The following is a 20,317-nucleotide window of genomic DNA, read 5'->3' on the forward strand; positions in this document are numbered from 1 at the left end:
ATGAAATCAACTGCAGCTATATATATATATATATATATATATATATATATATATATATATATATATGTATGTATGTAAATAAAACTAATTTGCTTTTTATTAAGGTTTTAGGCATAACTGTGAGCTTCATAACCTTGATTCAGTAGAGGAGAGGGATTCCTAGGTTAGCTGTTGTAGTCTATCTAGGTTCTGGGACTAGCAGATGAGTGTTGAATAAACTATATTTTGGATTATTTTAGCATATTTTCTTGCCATGTGAGGTCATTTATAAATATGTTTAATAGCAGTTGACTGAGAATGGATCCATGGGAGATACCAACAGATCCTGTACAATAAGATGATAAGTAATTTTAGTACAATATTATGGGTGGTCTATCAGACAAATAGCTGTGAAACCAGAAGAGGTATGAGTCACCAAGGCCTAAGACTGACAGATTATATGGTAATTTTTGGTAGTAACAGTATTGAAAGACTTAGATCAAGAAATAGTGCAGAGACTAAGTTCACTGTATTTCTGTTTTGGTTTACAGAGATGATAAAACTTTAGAAGGGCAATATTTGTAGTAGTATTGTGTTGTGGGCAAATGCCATTGTGTATGGGATAGGAGACTAATATCAAAAACAAACCTGAGTAATTGAGATTGAATTAATTTATCTATTTCTTTTGACAGGGAGATAGAATGGCTATAGTTCTGTAGTTGGAGATGCCAGTAGAGCTGTCATTTTATGGAGGGATAGGCTGTAAGATTTTTCATCAAGACATACATAACATTCTTTGATCGGTTCATTTATTAAAATAGAAACCGGATAAGCCAAAACATCAATTCTAATTCTGCTGGTAACTTATCTGGAGCAAGAGACATTGACTTTATTTGAGAAGATGCCTTTTGATGGAGTAAGTATGATCAATTTGAAAGAAAAGAATGTTGTGGTGATTAATTTTGAAAGGAGTTGTGTAATAGAGGGGATTAAGTTATTAAGAAGAGAGGCCACTGTTTTTAAGATATGGGAGTTAAATTGACTGACAATGCTTTCAGACTGAATACTTAAGGATGGGGTTTAGTTGTTGATTAATTATGAGACCAGAAGAGTTTGTTGAGATTATTTTGATATGTATCTTGAACATTTGTGCACTATATTTTCTTGGCTAGTTTGCTGTTATATTTAACACTGTTTCTGAGGTGTTTAAAATTCTGAATGTTTATGCTGTTTCCTTGTTTTCCATTCCCTGCCCCTTTCTATCAGAAAAGCACGTTCTTTTAAAATGTTTAGAAATGTTGTCTTAAATAATTATATAGCGCCCTCTAGTGGTAGTGTTTTTAAAACTTTCAGGATACAGGATTTTAAGGTGTAGATAAAACTGCTTATTTGGGGCGGCCACGGTGGTGCAGCGGTTAGCATTGTCACCTCACAACAAGAGGTTTCCTGGTTTGATCCTTGGCTGGCGCGCCTTCTGTGTGGAGTCTACATGTCCTACCTCTGGTTGTGTGGGTTTCCTCTGGGTGCTCCGGTTTCCTCCCACATCCCAAAGACATGCTGTAGGTGGATTGGACACTCTAAATTGGCCCTAGGTGTGAGCGCATGTGTGTGTGCCTTCTGTGAAAGGTTGGGCGCTGGGCTGGCAGCTCAACACTGTAAAACTCCACTGCCAATCATGAGTGGACAGATGATCCGCTGTGGTGATCCCTAACCAGGAAAAGCTGAAAGAAGAAGATAAAAGTGCTTATTTGAAAGGAAGACAAATTACATTCATGTTTATGTCAATGCTGGATGTGGGTATAGAATTGATCTCCTTTTGAGAAAGTAGGTAGGTGGTCACTTAAGGAGTCTGTGTCTGTGAGGGAACCTGATGAAAAATGTCTCTTTGGGGCAGTGCTGAGAATCCAATCAATGGTTTATTTTCTATTACTGTTTTCTTGTATCAAATAGGTGTAGTAATGAGTTGAATACAGTTAAAAGCTTGATGGCATTATTTTGTGTATCATTGTTTATTTTTGCCAATCATCTTGTATTATTGTTACCTGAGGAATGTTTGACAAGGCCCAACAGAAGTAATCTTTAGCATTATTGATATTGTTACTTGGAGGGTTATATTTGTGCTTACTTGGGTATGTCTATTGTACTTATTCTCCTGTTATCATAATAGCTTAAATTTTAATATATATAATTATATATATATATATATATATATATATATATATATATATATATATATACACAAATATATATATATATATATATATATACATGTATATCTGTTTGTGTGTATGTATATATATATATATATATATATATATATATATATATATATATATACGTGTGTGTGTGTGTGTGTGTGTGTGTTTGTGTGTGTGTGTGTGTGTGTGTGTGTGTGTGTGTGTGTGTGTGTGTGTGTGTGTGTGTGTGTGTGTGTGTATGGATGTGTGGTGTGTAAGTGTGTTTAGAGCAGGCCTGAGTGGACTGGCATTATGAATATGTAAAGTATTATCTATTTTGTGTTTCGTGATATCACTACCAGTGAAATTTCTTACTGTGCACTTCCAAATGTATTGTACATGAAGGTGATTTTTCTTTCTTTGTGTTTGTGCAGCATTGGAGCTTGCATATTTAAATTTGTGGGACATTTCATATATGGGGTAATGGGATTGCTACCCTGCAAAAAACATTTTGGCATTTTGTATATAGGGATATTTTGTACAGTAGCATTTTGTGTGGTCACCTGTTTTTGTGCTGGCATTATTTTTCCTGTGTTTGGAGTTTTAATGCTTTTTAAAGTTTAGTTTTCCTTTTATATGTATGTATGTAAGCATGCATGTACACACACACACACACACACACACACACACACACACACACACACACACACACACACACACAGTAAGACACAGGGGGTGCACAATACACATATTACTGCACCTCAGAGATGCTGTGAGTCATGAGCCTGAAGGGCAGGTACCTTGCATTCCCTGGGTATTTCATGGTATCTGAACCATGCATACCTCTAGATCCCTTATAAAACAGATAGCCATCTTATTTTAGTTTTCATTTTACATTTAGTTGCCTATTTATGACAGTTATATATGTTAAATGCATTTAATGAAAAAGAATTGTTGATTGCCTCATTTTAACTAATGGGTTATGTGCATGGTTATAACTTTTTAACTAAGTAGAATTTTGGGATGAACTTTTCAGAGTAGTCATTTCAGTTGGCCTTCTGTCAAACTGCAGTGTACTGCTGCGGAACTCCATTTGTAAGCAGGTGCAAGTGCTATCCAACACCCGAGCAACAGTCCATCATGCACTATTAACTTTTGGAGCCATATTAATTTTGGAGTTAGTCTAAAGTCATCATAAAACCATTCAGTTTCAGTATTACTTGAAGTCCAGTTGTGTGAAGAAGTCAAAATAATGGTAGATGTGAGATTAATGCAGTCATTATGCCAAAAAATAGTATGTAAGATTTAAAGCCATCATCTTACGGCTGTTCCCGTTATGAGTCGCCACAGCAGATCATCTGTTTCCATTTCTTCCTGTCCTCTGAATCTTGCTCTGTCACACCAACCACCTGCATGTCCTCTCTCACTACATCCATAAACCTTATCTTAGGCCTTTCTCTTTTCCTGTTACCTGGTAGCTTCATCCTTAGCATCTTTTTCCCAATATACTCAGCATCCCTCCTCAGCACATGTCCAAACCAATGTAATCTTGTCTCTCTGGCTTTGTTTCCAAACCTTCCAACCTGGGCTAACCCTCTAATATACTTATTCCTAATCCTGTCCACCTTTGTCACACCCAGTGCAAATCTTAGCACCTTTAACTCTGCCACATCCAGCTCAAACTCCTGCCTTTTTGTCAGTGCCACTGTCTCCAACCCATATAACATAGCTGGTCTCACTACCCTCTTGTAGACCTTCCCTTTCACTCTTACTGGTACTTGTCTATCACAAATCACTCCTGACACTCTTTTCCACCCACTCCATCCTGCCTGTACTCTCTTCTTCACCTCTCTTCCACACTCACCATTACTCTGAACTATTGATCCCAAGTATTTAAACTCATCCAACTTCGCCAACTCTACTCCTTGTATACTCACTATTCCTCTATCCTCCCTCTCATTCACAAACATATATTCTGTCTTAGACCTGCTGACCTTCATTCCTCTTCTCTCTAGAGCATATCTCCATCTCTCCAGGGTCTCTTCCACCTGTTCCCTACTCTCACTACTGATTACAATGTAATCTTCAAACATCATAGTCCACGGGGACTCCTGTATGATCTCGTCTGTCAATCTGTCCGTCACCATTGCAGATAAGAAAGGGCTCAGAACTGATCCTTGCTCTAATCCCACCTCCACCTTAAACACATTTGTCACTCCCACCGCAGACCTCACCACTGTCATACTACCCTCGTACATATCCTGTACCACTCTTACATACCTCTCTGACACTCCCGATCTCCTCATACAATACCACAACTCCTCTCTAGGCACCCTGTCATATGCTTTCTCTAAGTCTACAAAAACACAATGCAACTCCTTCTGACCGTCTCTGTACTTCTCCATCAACACTCCCAGAGCAAACATCGCATCTGCAGTGCACTTTCCCGGCATGAAACCATACTGCTGATCACTAATCATCACGTCCCTTCTTAAACTAGCTTCCACTACTCTTTCCCATAACTTCATGCTGTGACTGATAAGTTTAATCCCTCTGTAGTTACTACAGCTCTGCACATCACCCTTATTCTTAAAAATCAGTACCAAAACACTTTTTCTCCATTCCTCAGGCATCCTCTCACTTTCCAAGATTTCATTAAACAATCTGGTTAAAAACTCCACTGCCATTTCATCTAAACACCTCCATGCTTTCACATGTATGTCATCTGGTCCAACAGCCTTTACATTCTTCATCCTCTTCATAGCTATCCTTACTTACTCCTTGCTAATCCACTGCACTTCATGATTCACTATCCCCCTCATCATCCAACTTTCTCTCCCTTTCATTCTCTTCATTCATCAACCCCTCAAAGTACTCTTTCCATCGCCTCAACACACTCTCCTTGCTTGTGAGTATGTTTCCCTCATTATTCTTTATCACCTTTACCTGCTGCACATCTTTCCTAGCTCGGTCCCTCTGTCTAGCCATTCGGTACAGGTCCTTTTATCCCTCCTTAGTGTCAACCTTTCATACAACTCTTCATATGCCTTATCGGTAGCCTTCGCCACCTCTCTCTTTGCCATGCACTTCATCTCCTTATACTCCTGTCTACTTTCTTCATCTCTCTGAAAATTCCAGTTCTTCTTTGCCAACCTCTTTCTCTGTATACTCCCCTGTACTTCCTCATTCCACCACTATGTCTCCTTGTCATCTTTCCTCTATCCAGATGTCATACCAAGCAGCTTCCTAGCCGTCTCCCTTACTAGCTCTGCTGTAGTTACCCAGCTATTTGGTAACTCTTCACTGCCACCCAGTGCCTGTCTTAACTCATCCCTGAACTCCACCTCACAATTACCCTTTTTCAACTTCCAGCATTTAATCCTTGGCACTGCCCTCATACTCCTCCTCTTCTTGATCACCAACATCATCCTACAAACCACCATCCTATGCTGCCTAACTACACTTTCCCCGGTCACCACTTTACAGCCTCCAATCTCCTACAAACTGGCCCTCCTACATAAGATATAATCCACCTGTGTGCATCTTCCTCCATTCTTATATGTCACCCTATGCTCCTCCCTCTTGTTAAAATACATATTCACCACCACCATGTCCATCCTTTTCGCAAACTCCACTACCATCTGACCTTCTGCATTCTTTTGTTTAACACCATACCTACCCATCACTTCTTCATTCCCACTGTTCCCTTCACCAACATGCCCATTGAACTCTGCTCCAATCACCACTCTGTCATCATTGGGTACAGTCATCACAAATTCATCAAATTCACTCCAAAATTTTTCTTCCTCATCCATCGCACACCCAACTTGTGGAGCATATGCACTAACAACATACATCATTACACCATCAATTTCCAGCTTCATAAAAATCACTCTCTCCAACACTCTTTTCACCTCCAAAACTCTCTTAGCATACTGTTCCTTCAGGATAACTCCTATGCCATTTCTCCTCCCATCCACACCATGATAAACAATTTGAACCCACCTCCCATACACCTAGCCTAAAACCAATCATTTAAATTTACTGAGATTCATAGCTGCAAATGATTGCTGGCCAACTTATATAACTGAGTACTAGCAGATGAATGAGCCCAGGTATGGAGACTTAAATATTAGTAACACAGTGCCTCACAGTCATGCATACTGCTCTCCAGGTAGCATGGTCTCTGAAATGCTCATACTAGGAATAGTTTTGTTGTCAACTCCAAAAACTGAAGTCACATTAATAAACACTAATGGTCCCCCCACATCATTATTAAGCTAGTTCAGCTGTTATGTCTATTGCATTTTCAAAGGTATTCACAGAGGTAATTATATTTGCCGGCAACAGCCAGGAACTGAACTAAACATAGATGTGAGCACCAATGCCCCACCCCACATCATTTTTCTTAATCTGGATTTGCTTTTGGAATGCTTGCTGCCTTATTTAATTGGGTTTCTATGGTTGTTTATTGTGTGTTTTATTGTAATTTTAATATGTATGTCTATTTATGCAGTGTTTTGCTTTTGTATAGCATATCTTCACATTGATCTACTAAAAGAAAATGCTGAAAGGCAAAACCCTAAGCATCAAAAAACTGAGGATAATGCCCCAAGCACAAAAGTACAACAAATAAATAAATAGATAAATAAATAAAAAATAAGAGTAACGTCAAGTCAGTCCTCAAGCCTTCTGGACAACTGAACTTATATGTAGCAACTCCACAGTTGCACCAACATGAAGAAGTGAATAACTGATGGTGTACATTTCAAAATCTCATCAGCAGAGATTTCATAAGGAAAACAGTGAACAGTGCAACATGTAATTGTCTACTAATTGCATGGTACAGCCCTCATGTATTTCAAGTGCTTGAAAAGTTGCAAAGAGTTAACCGTGTGTGTGTGTGTGTGTGTGTGTGTGTGTGTGTGTGTGTGTGTGTGTGTGTGCGTGTATTTATATGTACTCCAAACTGCTTCAATAAAGCACAAGGCACTGCATTACAAGTTGCTGTTACTGTGTCCCAAAAGCAAAACATGTTATAATTCATGAATATCATGCTGACATTATTCAATACAAGCATTTTGTACTTTATTTCATAAAAGTTGGATTTACATGAGTACTTCCACATTTTATTATTCTGACTCTGCAGTTACACAAACACATAGAAAGAAAAATATTTGGTGTATATGAAATTAACTGTTCCCCTTTCTCTGAAGCAGTCCAAACTCTATCAGAATAATTAAATAGTAGGGATTTTGGGGAGGTCAGGCTTCAGCATGGAATCTGGAAAGTGGTTTGGACAATAGGGAAAATGTTTTTCTGCCAAATGTTGATTCTTTGTAATGGCATTATCACACAGCCTCATTATACATCATACATTGTGCTGTACAGCTGATGTTTTGTGAGCACTGTGTGTTGATGATTATAGCAATAACCCACGCCTGGGTGTGAGTAATGCTGGATTTACCCACGGTTGGTGTGGTTTGGTCTAAAGCGCGAAGCTCGAGTGGCCAAACAAAGCCAACCGTGGGTAAATCCAGCATTACCCACACCCGGAAGTGGGTTATTGCTATTATACAATGACATTATTTAAGAAAAAAAATAATTACTTGTCTTAAATAATGGCATAGTATAATGCCTCCTTGCTGCCCTTCCGCAGCTGTCCGGTATTCTGCAGAAGTTCTGATGTACTGCGCATGCGTATACGTACGCACTACATCAGAGCTGTGGGCAAAAGCAACGGAGAAAGCAAGATCTCCGTTGCTTTTTTCAAACTGTCTCGCTATGTTAAAGGAGTTTAACATTGCAAGACATCTTTAAAAAAGCAACGGATAATCTCTGTTGCTTTTTTAAAGCTGTCTTGCTATGTTAAACTCATTTAACATAGTGAGACAGTGTGAAGCAACGGAGATCTTGCGTTCTCCGTTGCTGTAAAAAAAGAGTTATAGTAATGGAAAAAGTCCGGGCGACCGGACCTTTTTCCATTGCTATAACTCTGATTTACAATGTGCACGCTGACCAATCAGTGTGCACGTTTTTGAATATTAATGGGGGGGGGGTCATTGTATAATTATGTTTTTGCTCATGTGATGTTCTGTGTACTGTGCCCTGGAATGGGAGATTCAAAGAGTTTTGCTAAGTCACATATAATAAGAATGGAATGTAGTAATGGTCTGTGAAAAAAAACTTATATATATTCACTAAAATACAAAATCTTTTTTTATTGCCCTATCCATATCATCAAGCATTTATCACCATTCAACCTGTATCAACAACCAGATTTATATCACACTAGTCAGATGAAACCCTGCTTATTAGAAATAAACAGAAGTATAACACTCTGTGTGTAAATTTTATAAAGCAGTTGTCCAAACTCTAAAAATATGGTCCAGTCATAGTAAGTATAGTATAAAGTAATAAAGGAAAAGAAAAACATTTACATATATAATACTGTGACTGACAGAATTCCATCAAAGAAAAACATACATCACTAACCTGATTCAACACCCATTCTCTATAGTCTTTCTTCATCTCTTCCACAATTGAAAAGGCAGATAGCATTCTTAGGCTATGTGCACATCTGTTACTCGCCATCCTCATTTAAACAAAAGTTTAAATGAGATATGTGCACATCTCATACTGGACATTTTCATTTAAACAAAAGTTTAAATGTGAGTTTATCACACGTTTTCTTTTTTTTTTTTACTATATAGTATTCTGTATACTGTTGTATTTCTGTCACCATTACAGTCCTGGATCACCACCTCTGCTGTGTTGACCAATTTGCTCCACACACATACACACACACACACACACACACACACACACACACACACACACACACACACACACACACACACACACACACACACAAACACAAGCGCATGCATGCGTGCACACACACACACACACACACACACACACACACACACACACACACACACACACACACACACACACACACACACACACACACACACACACACACACACACACACACACACACACACACAACTTCTTTACTTATGAGATTGCACATTTTCTCATTCATTTCAGTCCTACTGATAAATCAATCCTGCCTCCTCTTATTACTGCAAACTATCTGACTTAGTTGTGATGAATTTCCCTACTAGTACAATATGAAGATGGATACATCCTGTGTTCCTTAGGTTTAATTGCAGTAAAGGAGATTACAATTTAAGGTTTTACATTTCAGAATAAGTAACTACATCATTCTGGTAACTGTAATGATGTGTGAGCAGACCATATTCCTTCCCCAACATTGATCCATGATTAATTTGCTGGAAAGTTTATCAAGATGGACAGGTTTCTGCATCTGTAGACCAGAATGCCTTCCTCAGGTGAAAGCAATGTGATTGCTGCTTTGGAAAACTGTAGACAGAGCCCATAGACAAATGGTCTGCAGCAGCTAAACCTGCATGGTAGTATAGACCATGCTAGGCCATGCAGTGTATAAAAATATGCACCATCATTTAGGCTTTTGCACAACCATGCCTTGGGCTGGTTTCCACTGTATGCCTATCAACGCCTTATGATACATCTGTGACTCCTTTGGTAAGGTGAATAGCTGAATGAGTCTTAACTCAGTACTACATAGCCTTGCCATTAGAGATAACTAGAAACAAACCAAAAAATATTAATGACAATTGCTTCTACCCAAATGATGTCAGTAAGACCATGTTTAGTAATGATTAGTTTTACATGAATAAGAAAACTATTAATTGCTTTGTGTTGTACCAGTGCTTACACAGAAGTTGCTGAATCAATTAGTACCAGTGCAGCATTTACATCTGCACATAATCCTTCTGTGTAGCCCTACTGCTTACTGCTAGTGATGACTTAAACTAAAAAAATATTTTATGCAGAGCTAATGTCATGTTACCATTTCAAGCTGCTACAAATGAGATGTTGGAAAGTAAATATGTCACTGTTTTCCAAGTCAAACTGTGAATGATATGTGAGATCTGGTTATTTCTTCTTCATAGCTGTACTTAAGGACAGCTATGAAGAGAATGAAAAATGGAAACTCTGTTAGTCCAGATGACATACCTGTGGAAGCATGAGGTGTTTAGGAGAGATGGCAGTGGAGTTTTTAACCAGATCGTTTAATGGAATTTTGGAAAGTGATAGAATGCCTGAGGAGTGGAGAAGAAGTGTATTGGTACAGATTTTTAAGAATAACGGTGATATGCATAGCTGTAGTAACTACAGAGAGATAAAATTGATCAGCCACAGCATGAAGTTAATGGAAAGAGTAGTGGAAGCCTGGTTAAGAAGGGAGGTGATGATTAGTGAGCAGCAGTATGGTTTCATGCCAGGAAAGAGCACTACAGATACAATGTTTGCTCTGAGGGTGTTGATGGAGAAGTATAGAGAAGGTCAGAAAAAGTTGCATTGTGTCTTTTTGGACTTAGAGAAAGCATATGACACGGTGCCTAAAGCTTTGGTATTGTATGAAGAAGTTGGGAGTGTCAGAGAAGTATGTAAGACTGGTATATGATATGTATGAGGGTAGTGTGACAGTGGTGAGGTCTGCAGTAGGAGTTATGGATCTATTCAAGGTGGAGGTGGGATTACATCAAGGATCAACTCTGATGCCTTTCTTATTTGCAATGGTGATGGACAGGTTGACAGATGAGATCAGACAGGAGTCCCCGTGGACTATGATGTCTGCAGATGACATTGTGATTTGTAGTGAGAGTAGGTAACAGGTGCAGGAGACCCTGGAGAGGTGGAGATATGCTCTAGAGATGAGAGAGATGAAGGTCAGCAGGATTAAGAAAGAATATATGTGTGTGAATGACAGGGAGGACAGAGGAATGGTGAGGATGCACAGAGTAGAGTCAGTGAAGGTGGATGAGTTTAAATACTTGGCATCAACCATTCAGAATAATGGTGAGTGTGGAAGACAGGTGAAGAAGAGAGTACAGGCAGGGTGGAGTGGGTGGAGAAGAGTGTCAGGTGTGATTTGTGACAGATGGGTACCAGTAAGAGTGAAAGGGAAGGTCTACAAGATGGTAGTGAGACCAGCTATGTTAAATGGGTTGGAGACTGTAGCACTGATGAAAACACAGGAGTCAGAGCTGGAGGTGACAGAGTTAATGATGCTAAGATTTGCATTGGGTGTGATGGGGATGATCAGGATTAGAAATGAGTACATTAGTGGGTCAGCTCAGGTTGGATGCTTTGGAGACAAAGCCAGAGAGGTGAGATTACATTGCTTTGGACATGTGCTGAGGATGGATGCGTATATTGGGAGAAGGGTGGAGCTGCCAGGTAAGAGGAAAAGAGGAAGGCCTAAGATAAGGTTTATGGATGTGGTGAGAGAGGACTTGCAGGTGGTTGATATGACAGAGCAAGATGCAGAGGATAGAAAGAAATGGAAACACATGATCTGCTGTGGCAGTTCCTAACATGAGCAGCCCCCCCCCCAAAAAAAACCTTGTAAAACATTCAGCAGCTAACCTGAATATATCTGATTTAATCTGCAGTGTGCCTTTCAGTGGTATAAAAATATATGTAAACTTGTAAACTTTGTGCAGTGTGTAAAAAAAGTATATGAAGTTTGTAACTGTATTGCCATTTGTTTACAAGAGCTGTGACTGCTCCTTGCCCAAGAGACTAAAAGATAAAAACATACAATTAGAAAATTCTGTAAGGAGATAGCTAGCTAAAAGCAGGAAAATAAATTCATCAACAGATAGATGCAAACTTCTGCTTAATTTCATCTGTTTTTTTTGTATAGATGAGACATAAATGTAATAGCTGAATGAAAAGTCAGTCACAGGGAAGCTACTCTGAAGGTAGTATATAGAATTGTTTTCTGCACTTATATCTCTGCTTGTGATGTCTTCTGGAAAGGCACGCAATGTAGCTTACAGCATAGTTATTTTAGTTATGAGGAAACTATGAGAAAGTTTAGCTCTAGACATATACTTTTCATTCTTTTAATCTGTTTACTGATAGTGGGAGTTTTCTATTTGCTCTTTACAAGTTTATATTTTAATTTACATTTAATTATCTGTACTGATTAACTTATTTATTCTTAAGTAAAATACTTTTATCTATTCATTTTAAACAGCTTGTGTCTGATCATCTGTTTACTTATTTATTATTTTATAACAGGGTACGTATTGGTGAAAAGATGCTCAGCTGTTGTTACCTACATATAAACCAACTTCCTGCTCTGCTACAATCTTCTATTTGTGTTTATATTTATCTGACTTATGATGAAGGGAACAGTAACCGGCATTTTCCTAGTCAGGTAGTCTAGGGTGGAGGTAATTTGTTGTGTTGCACTCAGACAGAAGGCTGTAATGTTAAAGAATATTACCATCCTTCCTAATTTAATGTATATATGTTTATTCAAAATGCATTTTCTGTGGGCAAGTGAGAACCAGATGCACTGAAACAGAGAAAGGCATGGGAAAAGAGTCTGGGGATCTAGGCCAAAGACTCTGCTTGCTGGGGTGCTTTGTGTGAAGTTTTTCTTGGGTAAATCCATATTCTTGCAAGGATTCATTTTTCCAACATGCTATTAAGGGGCAAGGTGAACTTACTTGTTTAGCAATTTGCTTTTGTTTGTATTTACATACTTTAATCTGGTTAGTAATCGTAGTATGACTAGAGAATCAATACCCCTGGAGGCCACTAGATTTTAACTTGGATATTTTGTATGGGCGGTGAGATATATCTAAGAACCATAGTTTTGCCCACCATACTTCATACTGATCATTACCTTGCAGGTGTAACATATAAGGAAATGTGTGTGGCAAGCTTTTCTTCCCCTCAGAAAAATGCCATTATTTATATTTATTACTTGCTAAAAAGGATAAGTGGACTGGCCCATGGACTGTTTTTATCTGTCACCAAGGGCACAAGGACAAGGATGGCTTTGAAATTATCTAGACATTTATTTGATAGGAAGCCATGATATCAGAAGATAACATAAACAGACCTGGGTAGTACATGTAGGCTTAACAAGGACCCCAGAACCAGAAAATACGTGTCAGCAATCACCTGGGCATCTAAGACAAATATATTTTCAGAGCCACTAAATGCCTGTTTCCTGACTGTGGTACAATGTATATAATAATAATAATAATTAATAATAATAACAACAACAATATAATAGTAATAATAACAAAATAATAATAATAATAATAATATTAATAATAATAATAACAATATAATAACAATAATAATAATATAATAATAATAACAGCAATATAATAATAATAATAATAATAACAATATAATAATAATAATAATAATAATAATAATATAATTACACCACCAGGGTTGTTCATGGGACCTGTTTTTCCTTTCTGTTGACACTAGGCACCAGCCTTAATAACACCAAATACAGTTTAGAACTTCTTTTCCAGAACTTCAATTTATTTCTGACAAACTGGCAAACTTTTTTAACACTTACTCTGAGCCCAGAGATCTATTAACAAACAGATGATGTAACAGATCCTCAGACTGCCAAAACCTATCATGCACACAGATGTTTTTCAGAAAACAAGACCATTCAGAAAACCAAACTAATGGGTGCAACTAAAATGAATACTAACTTTTATTTAGTTGAAAATGCCACAAATGAAAAGAAGATATGCACGCAGTCTTTTAAATGTCTTTCCTTTTCTGTTTCTCAATACAAAACGTTAATAGAAGTAGAATGTTACACTTTCTGGCCTGCTATTGCCCTTCTTTGCATAAGCTCAGTGCATGGTAAGTTTCATCAGTGCAACAACCATTCAGTTAATATGCATTAGCACTCAGTTATAGCACATTACTAGTCTTTACATATCTGAGCATCACTTCCTTTGTCACTTCTCTGACTGATGACTTGTCAGATAAAGTTTCTGTATAGTTTTACTATAATTAGAAACAGTTATGTTATAACAAACTGCAGCAATTTTATCTTCGAACTAATATTAAACATTTATCTGATTTTTCAACTGCTGTTGTCATGTGCATATTCACGTGGTGACATTATACCACATTCACTGCATGTTCTTGTCTTAACTTACTGTTTTTCTGCTGTGAAATCTTTGCTGTTATTCACTGTTATGTAAATGGTCTGCTTTTATTGACTATGGCTGCATTACTTGCCCTTATTCTCAGGAGAATTTTCTCCTCAGCACTGAAAATATGACCTTCCAAAAACAAGTAAATCTATTAAACAAACATCTAAGAGAGAGCTCAAGCACAACTTTCACCACTATCTCAAACTGCCAAAACAAAGTGCATTTTCATTGTTAGCTCATTTCTACAAAGGCTAACAAATAACATTGATATGTCTTCTGCACCCAAGAGCTATACAAACTCAGGTACTTTTTTTTGCTTTTATATCAGATGTCATTTTTAAGCTGTCATAGCTGAAATTGCATTGATACGGCAATACTTGCAATGTGGCGTAAGGAGCCAATATGTGAATTTTATCTTAATCTCTTAGAATCCATTTCCGTTACTTGCTTCTTTTCAGGAAGATTAAAGAAAAAGTTATTTCTACTGATCACAATCAAGATTGTCATTTGGCTTTGATGTTGGTAGCAGCCCGTCACAACAAAGGTACAATTTGTTTTGGTCTTCATCTAACTTGTCAGAGCAATTCCAAGGCATATATCACAGGAAAATGCAATTTGTCCTTCCTTCAGGCCTTTCTAATACGGACTCAAAACTAAACAGCATGGAATAAAATGACATATGTCAGAATACAATGTCTTCAAATAATGCTGGGAGTGGGCTAATATGCTAAAGATTTCAGTTCCACTTAGCCATATAACTAAGTTAAATGATTGTTATCTTCTTTGTTATGCACTGTCTGCCTGTTGAAGATTTCTACTCACAAGATACATTGTGTTTGTTTTCTTCAGGGTGTCTGTTTTACTGCAATATTTTAAGGGACTAAAATGGGACAGTCTTCCATTCTAACAATAAGCAAGAATTAAGAAAAAGAATACATTTTTTATCTAACTATGTTAATCATGTGATTAAACATGTACGACTGCCTGCACAATAAAAGTGACAAGTCTGAAGGTTTTGCTGCCATTATTATAGTATTTTAAAATGTAATGAAAATGCTATGAAATAGCAGTCAGGATAAGACTGATGTTACAGGACTGCATCTAAGATATCTGAAAGAATTTTCCATTCAGAGTGACACCATAGGCTCCTTCAGATGATGTTTCTAGTTTGATCAGATAGCTGAAGGCATTTAAAGAGTTTTTTTGCCTCACACCACGTTTGGATTCTCTTATTACCCAGTTTTATAAAAGTTACTGCACAAGTATTTAAAATAATAATTATTAAATATGAATTACATTTCAGTTTGTTGTCAAATATTAAACTGGTAATTTTAACTGAATTACAGCTTTTTTATCAAGTAAAAGGGGACATGTGCCTGAAGATTATTGAAAATGGAAAACACAAAGATGTTGTTATTCGAGAAGGAGAGGTAAGTTGACTGATGGCTTTCAATATTCTGATGATATGAAATGGATTTGTAATGGAGTAACATAACTACCATATTCAATTATATGCAAAAAGGAGGCTATACTTCTCCAAGTATATTTATTTTATAAAAAAATATATAGTTTGCAATATATGGCACGTTTCGCTTCATTTAAGCTTGCAGTTCTGATACCTTGTAGATAAAACACACCACAGCAAGAACTGCCTTACATTTATCCATGTCAGACATTTTCTTCTGAAAAAATATATCATGAGTCTTGTTTTAGGCATCCATATTGCATTTTCTGGAAATAATGTGTGCAGTACTGCTTGTGACTCAGACAATCTGCATTCTGTGTGTTCTCTTACACCTCATTTTTTTAAATCAGTCTGCTAAGTTAAAGTCTGCTTATTTTTAGTATCAAAACAATAGTGACATCTGTTGTTTCTCCTTTCTTGAAGTGTAGAGTCATTAGGTCTTTTCTAATTTGCTTTTAGGGCAAACCCTTTACTGTGTTTATCACCCTCTTTAAACTGCTGTCTGTATTGTGCTACAGGCGAGGTCTACAAAGCTATATGGACTACTGTTGTTGTAATATCACCCACGGTGAGTGCAAATGAATGCTTCTTACAATTTATTGCAAGTGGTTCTTTCTATGCATTTCAGTATATCCCTGTCACTTCACTGCTATCTGATATGGATTGCTTTGAATATGGTCAGATTTGACCACTCCCAGAATGTTGTCTGTCTTATCACTGCTGCATCCCCCTCCAGTTAGTCCATTTCAGATCCAATTTGTGAAAGCTATGTACACCATGCATGCTTTTCCAGTAGTTCGGTCCATGCTGCCATAGCCAGCCTTAGGCATAGGCCAGCTAGGCAGCCACCTAGGGCACCACTCTAGCAGGGGTGCTTTTTCAGTGTTTTTTTGGTGTAGGTAGACCAGGATTGGGGCACCGGGTGGTGTGGTGGGGGGCGCTGTGGAGCCCTTTTGCCTAGGGCACCAGTTGACCTAAGGCCACTCCTGCATGTTGCCTCATTATTTATAGCAAAGAACAAACTTCTGAACTGTAACATGTAAACTTGGGTAAACCCTGAGGTTGCTATACATCAGAATGAAGAACAGATGCCTCGTGTGACTTGGAAATTAAGAAACACTGATTTACATCATTAGAAAAGTAATTATGACGATACAATTATGAATCATTTATATAGATCAGAAACATAACATTTCCTAGTCTTTCTTCCACAAGATTAAATAGACATGACTGACTACCAGTTTTTAGTATTATGTCCTGGGAAATATCTGCCTATTTTGCAGACCCACACAATGGGCCTTTAGTGATGTGCAGAACTGACCTTAGTTGTGTTACTCTTTTTCTGAGAAACAAGTTGTTGTAAAAATCACTTTTAACCACTACTAAAAAGTTTCCACAGCAGAAGTGCAAACACTATTTATTGACATTCAGAGGCCAAAGGTAGAAAACTGAGAATAGTGACACAGACCAGTACTGGAATAATGCAGAGCTGACATTTATCAAGAAGAGAAGCATGGCCCTGCCCCATTCTTTATTATATAATGTGGGCCACAAAGACTGAACAGAAGGTGACAGTAAAGCTATGCAGGAAAGTGGATGACGGAGGGGATGGTGAAGAGAAAAGGGAAAATGTGGGTGAGATGTGCAGGGTGTGGGGTTTAGGTGAGACAGCTGTGCATAAGAAATAGGTGTGTACTGTGCAAGAAGTTTGAAGGCCTGGAGAATTTGATTTCAAAGCTATGGCAGAGAGTGCCCATGGTGTGCAGGGAGGCACAAGCTGTGAGGGGAATGAGCGAAGAGAGAATGTCAAAAAGTATGAGGAAGGTAAATGTTGTGGACACAGTAGCTAAGAAAGATCATGACAGGACACTGGGACAAGATTTTCATGCAATGAATTTAAGGAGATGGAAAGATGATATGGAGAAGAGGGATAGTGGGTAAAACTGAAACAATGAGAAAAGAGGTTGAGAATGGGGAAGGAAAAACAGGGTAAATAGAAAAGATAGCAGTAGATTTATCGATAGCAGTAGCACTCACCAAGAATCAAAGGTCATAAGAGAGACAGAAGAGATGAGGTTACATGTAGAAGGACTATACCTGAGGTGGAGAATAGCCAAAGCAAGTCTCACAAGGAAAAATGGTTAAAATAAGACTTAGTTGCAAGCAGGGAAAATAAAACAGATTTTGTCTAAGTGGAGAAAGGCAAGAGGCAAAAAATGGAAGCTAGAACAGGAGTTAGTGTAGTAGAATATTTTATAACTAGGGGATTAGATGGTGCAGTGAAAGAGAAAGGATTTGCACTGTAGATGTGGAAATGATTTCTAAGTTACCTGTTGCAGAGTCTGGCATACTAGTGACAAAGGGTGCCACAGCAGGTTCAGTGTCCCCAAGTATAATTGAAAATGGATGCATCAGTATCACTTTCATGGAGCTGTACAACAGGCTATAGGAAGGATAAAAAATGCTTGCAGCAAACAGTCAGAAGCTAGGAAACACAGATACCTTGCCTATAGGGCTACCAGAAATAGAAATGGAATCAGGGACACAAAATAGTAAGAGACTTAATGAAAGTTTGTGATTCAGAAGCTGTATATCAGATGAATGAAACTAAGCTCTTATATGACAGCAAATGCTGGAAAAAACAAATAGAAAGGTATCTCATATTTATGTTTCTGTTGAAGCTGAATGGAGCAGGGTGGATAATCCAAGGAAAATCCATACAGATTTAGAAAGTCAAATAAGGTAGGCTTAGTCTCACAAAGAAAAGCAGTAACAGGTGAAAGAAGGCAAAAAAGGAGGATGACATCAAGCCAAGGCACTTTATTAATATGTTTCCTACTAAGCACAATACCTAAAATAACTACTAAAACATGTAAGAAATGTAAAACTTTGTAGTGCAGGATATAATCCAGAATTAATAAATAGCAACATCTGATAAAGCAAGTAAAATTAGATTAAAGTCATATATTCTAATTTCTTTCACATTAAAGAGATAGGTGAGATGAAAGAGGAAAAACACCAAGAACTGCTTAAAACTACTTAAAGAAAAGTATTCTCATAACCAGTGCATCAACAGAGTCTAAAGGCACAACAGCTGTGCAAAGAGTCTGGTTATGTTGGAAGAGAATGAGTAACGATTTCAGATAGTATGGAACAGTCATGTAGCTCTAAGAATACTTAAACTAGATCATTTAGCATTATATGAAATCATACAGGCAGCCAGTACAAACAAAGTAAGACATTAGTGATGTGATGAAGACAGGGTATCTCAGGTAAGAGTTGAGTAGCAGAGTTCTGCAACAGTATTCCTGTTTTGTAGGAAGTCTCAGGTACATAGCATTGCCATAGTCCAGTTTACAAAGAACACAAGGCATGAGGCACCACTGAGAGGTCCTGATATCAAATTAAGTGCTTAATCTGAATGATAGTCCGCATTTAGTAACAAGAGGTCTTGACAATGACCAACACTGGATTCCTAAATATACAATTTTCATCAAGAGTGACACCACAGCTATACATCCTTGATACAAAACGTACTCTGTCTACCCCATAATGAATATAGGATTCCAGTTATGGAGTGTCACTAGTCCTCACTATGGCCATAAAGGGCAAGTCCTTTGTCTTGAAGGTGATGAGATTCAAATGGTTACTTTTCATTCAGTGATGGACAGTCTGGAGTGCCTGTCAAGCTGTCAGTGACCACTTTATCATCCTGAGGTACATGAGGTAAACCTCTGATAGGTAGCAAATATGCAGAAGAAACAGTAGTCCCACAATGGAACTCTGTGATAACCCCACAACCCTTAAGAGCAAGGCAATCAAACTAGGGTCAGTGGAGGAAATACTATGTTATGACTAAAGTCATTCCAAAATGATAGTATAACTCACAGTGCCATATGTCACAGACTGAGCTATGACACCTACAGCAGAAAAACAACACTGAGTTCTCAAAGAAAGAAGATTATTACTGTTGCTGTGCATCTGAAATCTAGAAAAAAAATGGATGTAAGAGATCATGAACTTTAAAAAATAATTCAGGCTGAATGCAGACTGCCTTCTCCATAAAATTGCCAGTGTATGAAAGGTACAAGATGGCACTATAATTATCAAGGAGCTTGAGATTTACTTAAAGATGTTTTCTTAAGGGTAGCATCACTGAAGTGTCCCTAAGTGTTGATGGCAAGTACTTGTTCCCAGATGTGACTTGTCTTTCTACTAAATAACTGGACCTAGATCTTCCAAGCATGACAAATATAAGCCTGATCAAGCGCAAACCCATGCAGTATGATGTGGGGTGAAATCTGAATGACAAGCATGCGAAAACCACTTTAAGCCAGTCAGTAGTGTTTTGAAATGGGACTATGCGCTGTTCCTAGGATACACCAGGAAGGATATCCAGTCTTATACAGGAAATGTTATCCTACTTAAACTAGGCAGGGAGGGCACTGAGCAGAAATTTAGAAAGATCGGATTCTGGGTATTTTCAAACAATCTCAGGAGTTTACAAAAGATTATGGTAGACCATTAACTTTGTTAACATTTGACAGAGCTATTTTGAAAGAGACTACAGTCATCTGAACAAAGAGAGATGAAACTTAAGACATGGCAAATCCAGGATTTAAAAGACTTATGAACAATTGGAA

The 20,317-nt window shown here is 37.8% G+C and overlaps 1 protein-coding gene across 3 annotated transcripts in view; it reads left to right on the plus strand.

The window, feature by feature from the left end:
- The window catches only part of HAAO (3-hydroxyanthranilate 3,4-dioxygenase), an 808,952-nt gene that overhangs the window by 208,791 nt on the left and 579,844 nt on the right, over nucleotides 1-20,317 (plus strand). For all 3 annotated transcript variants that reach the window (XM_044075085.1, XM_044075086.1, XM_044075087.1), the window contains exon 3: nucleotides 15,556-15,639. In XM_044075085.1, the coding sequence (XP_043931020.1) occupies nucleotides 15,556-15,639 (84 nt within the window). The remainder of the gene's footprint in view (nucleotides 1-15,555; nucleotides 15,640-20,317) is intronic.

The sequence above is a fragment of the Protopterus annectens genome, chromosome 6.part0 (genome assembly GCF_019279795.1).
Source record: "Protopterus annectens isolate FY-2018-M chromosome 6.part0, PAN1.0, whole genome shotgun sequence".
NCBI classification, from domain to species: domain Eukaryota; kingdom Metazoa; phylum Chordata; order Ceratodontiformes; family Protopteridae; genus Protopterus; species Protopterus annectens.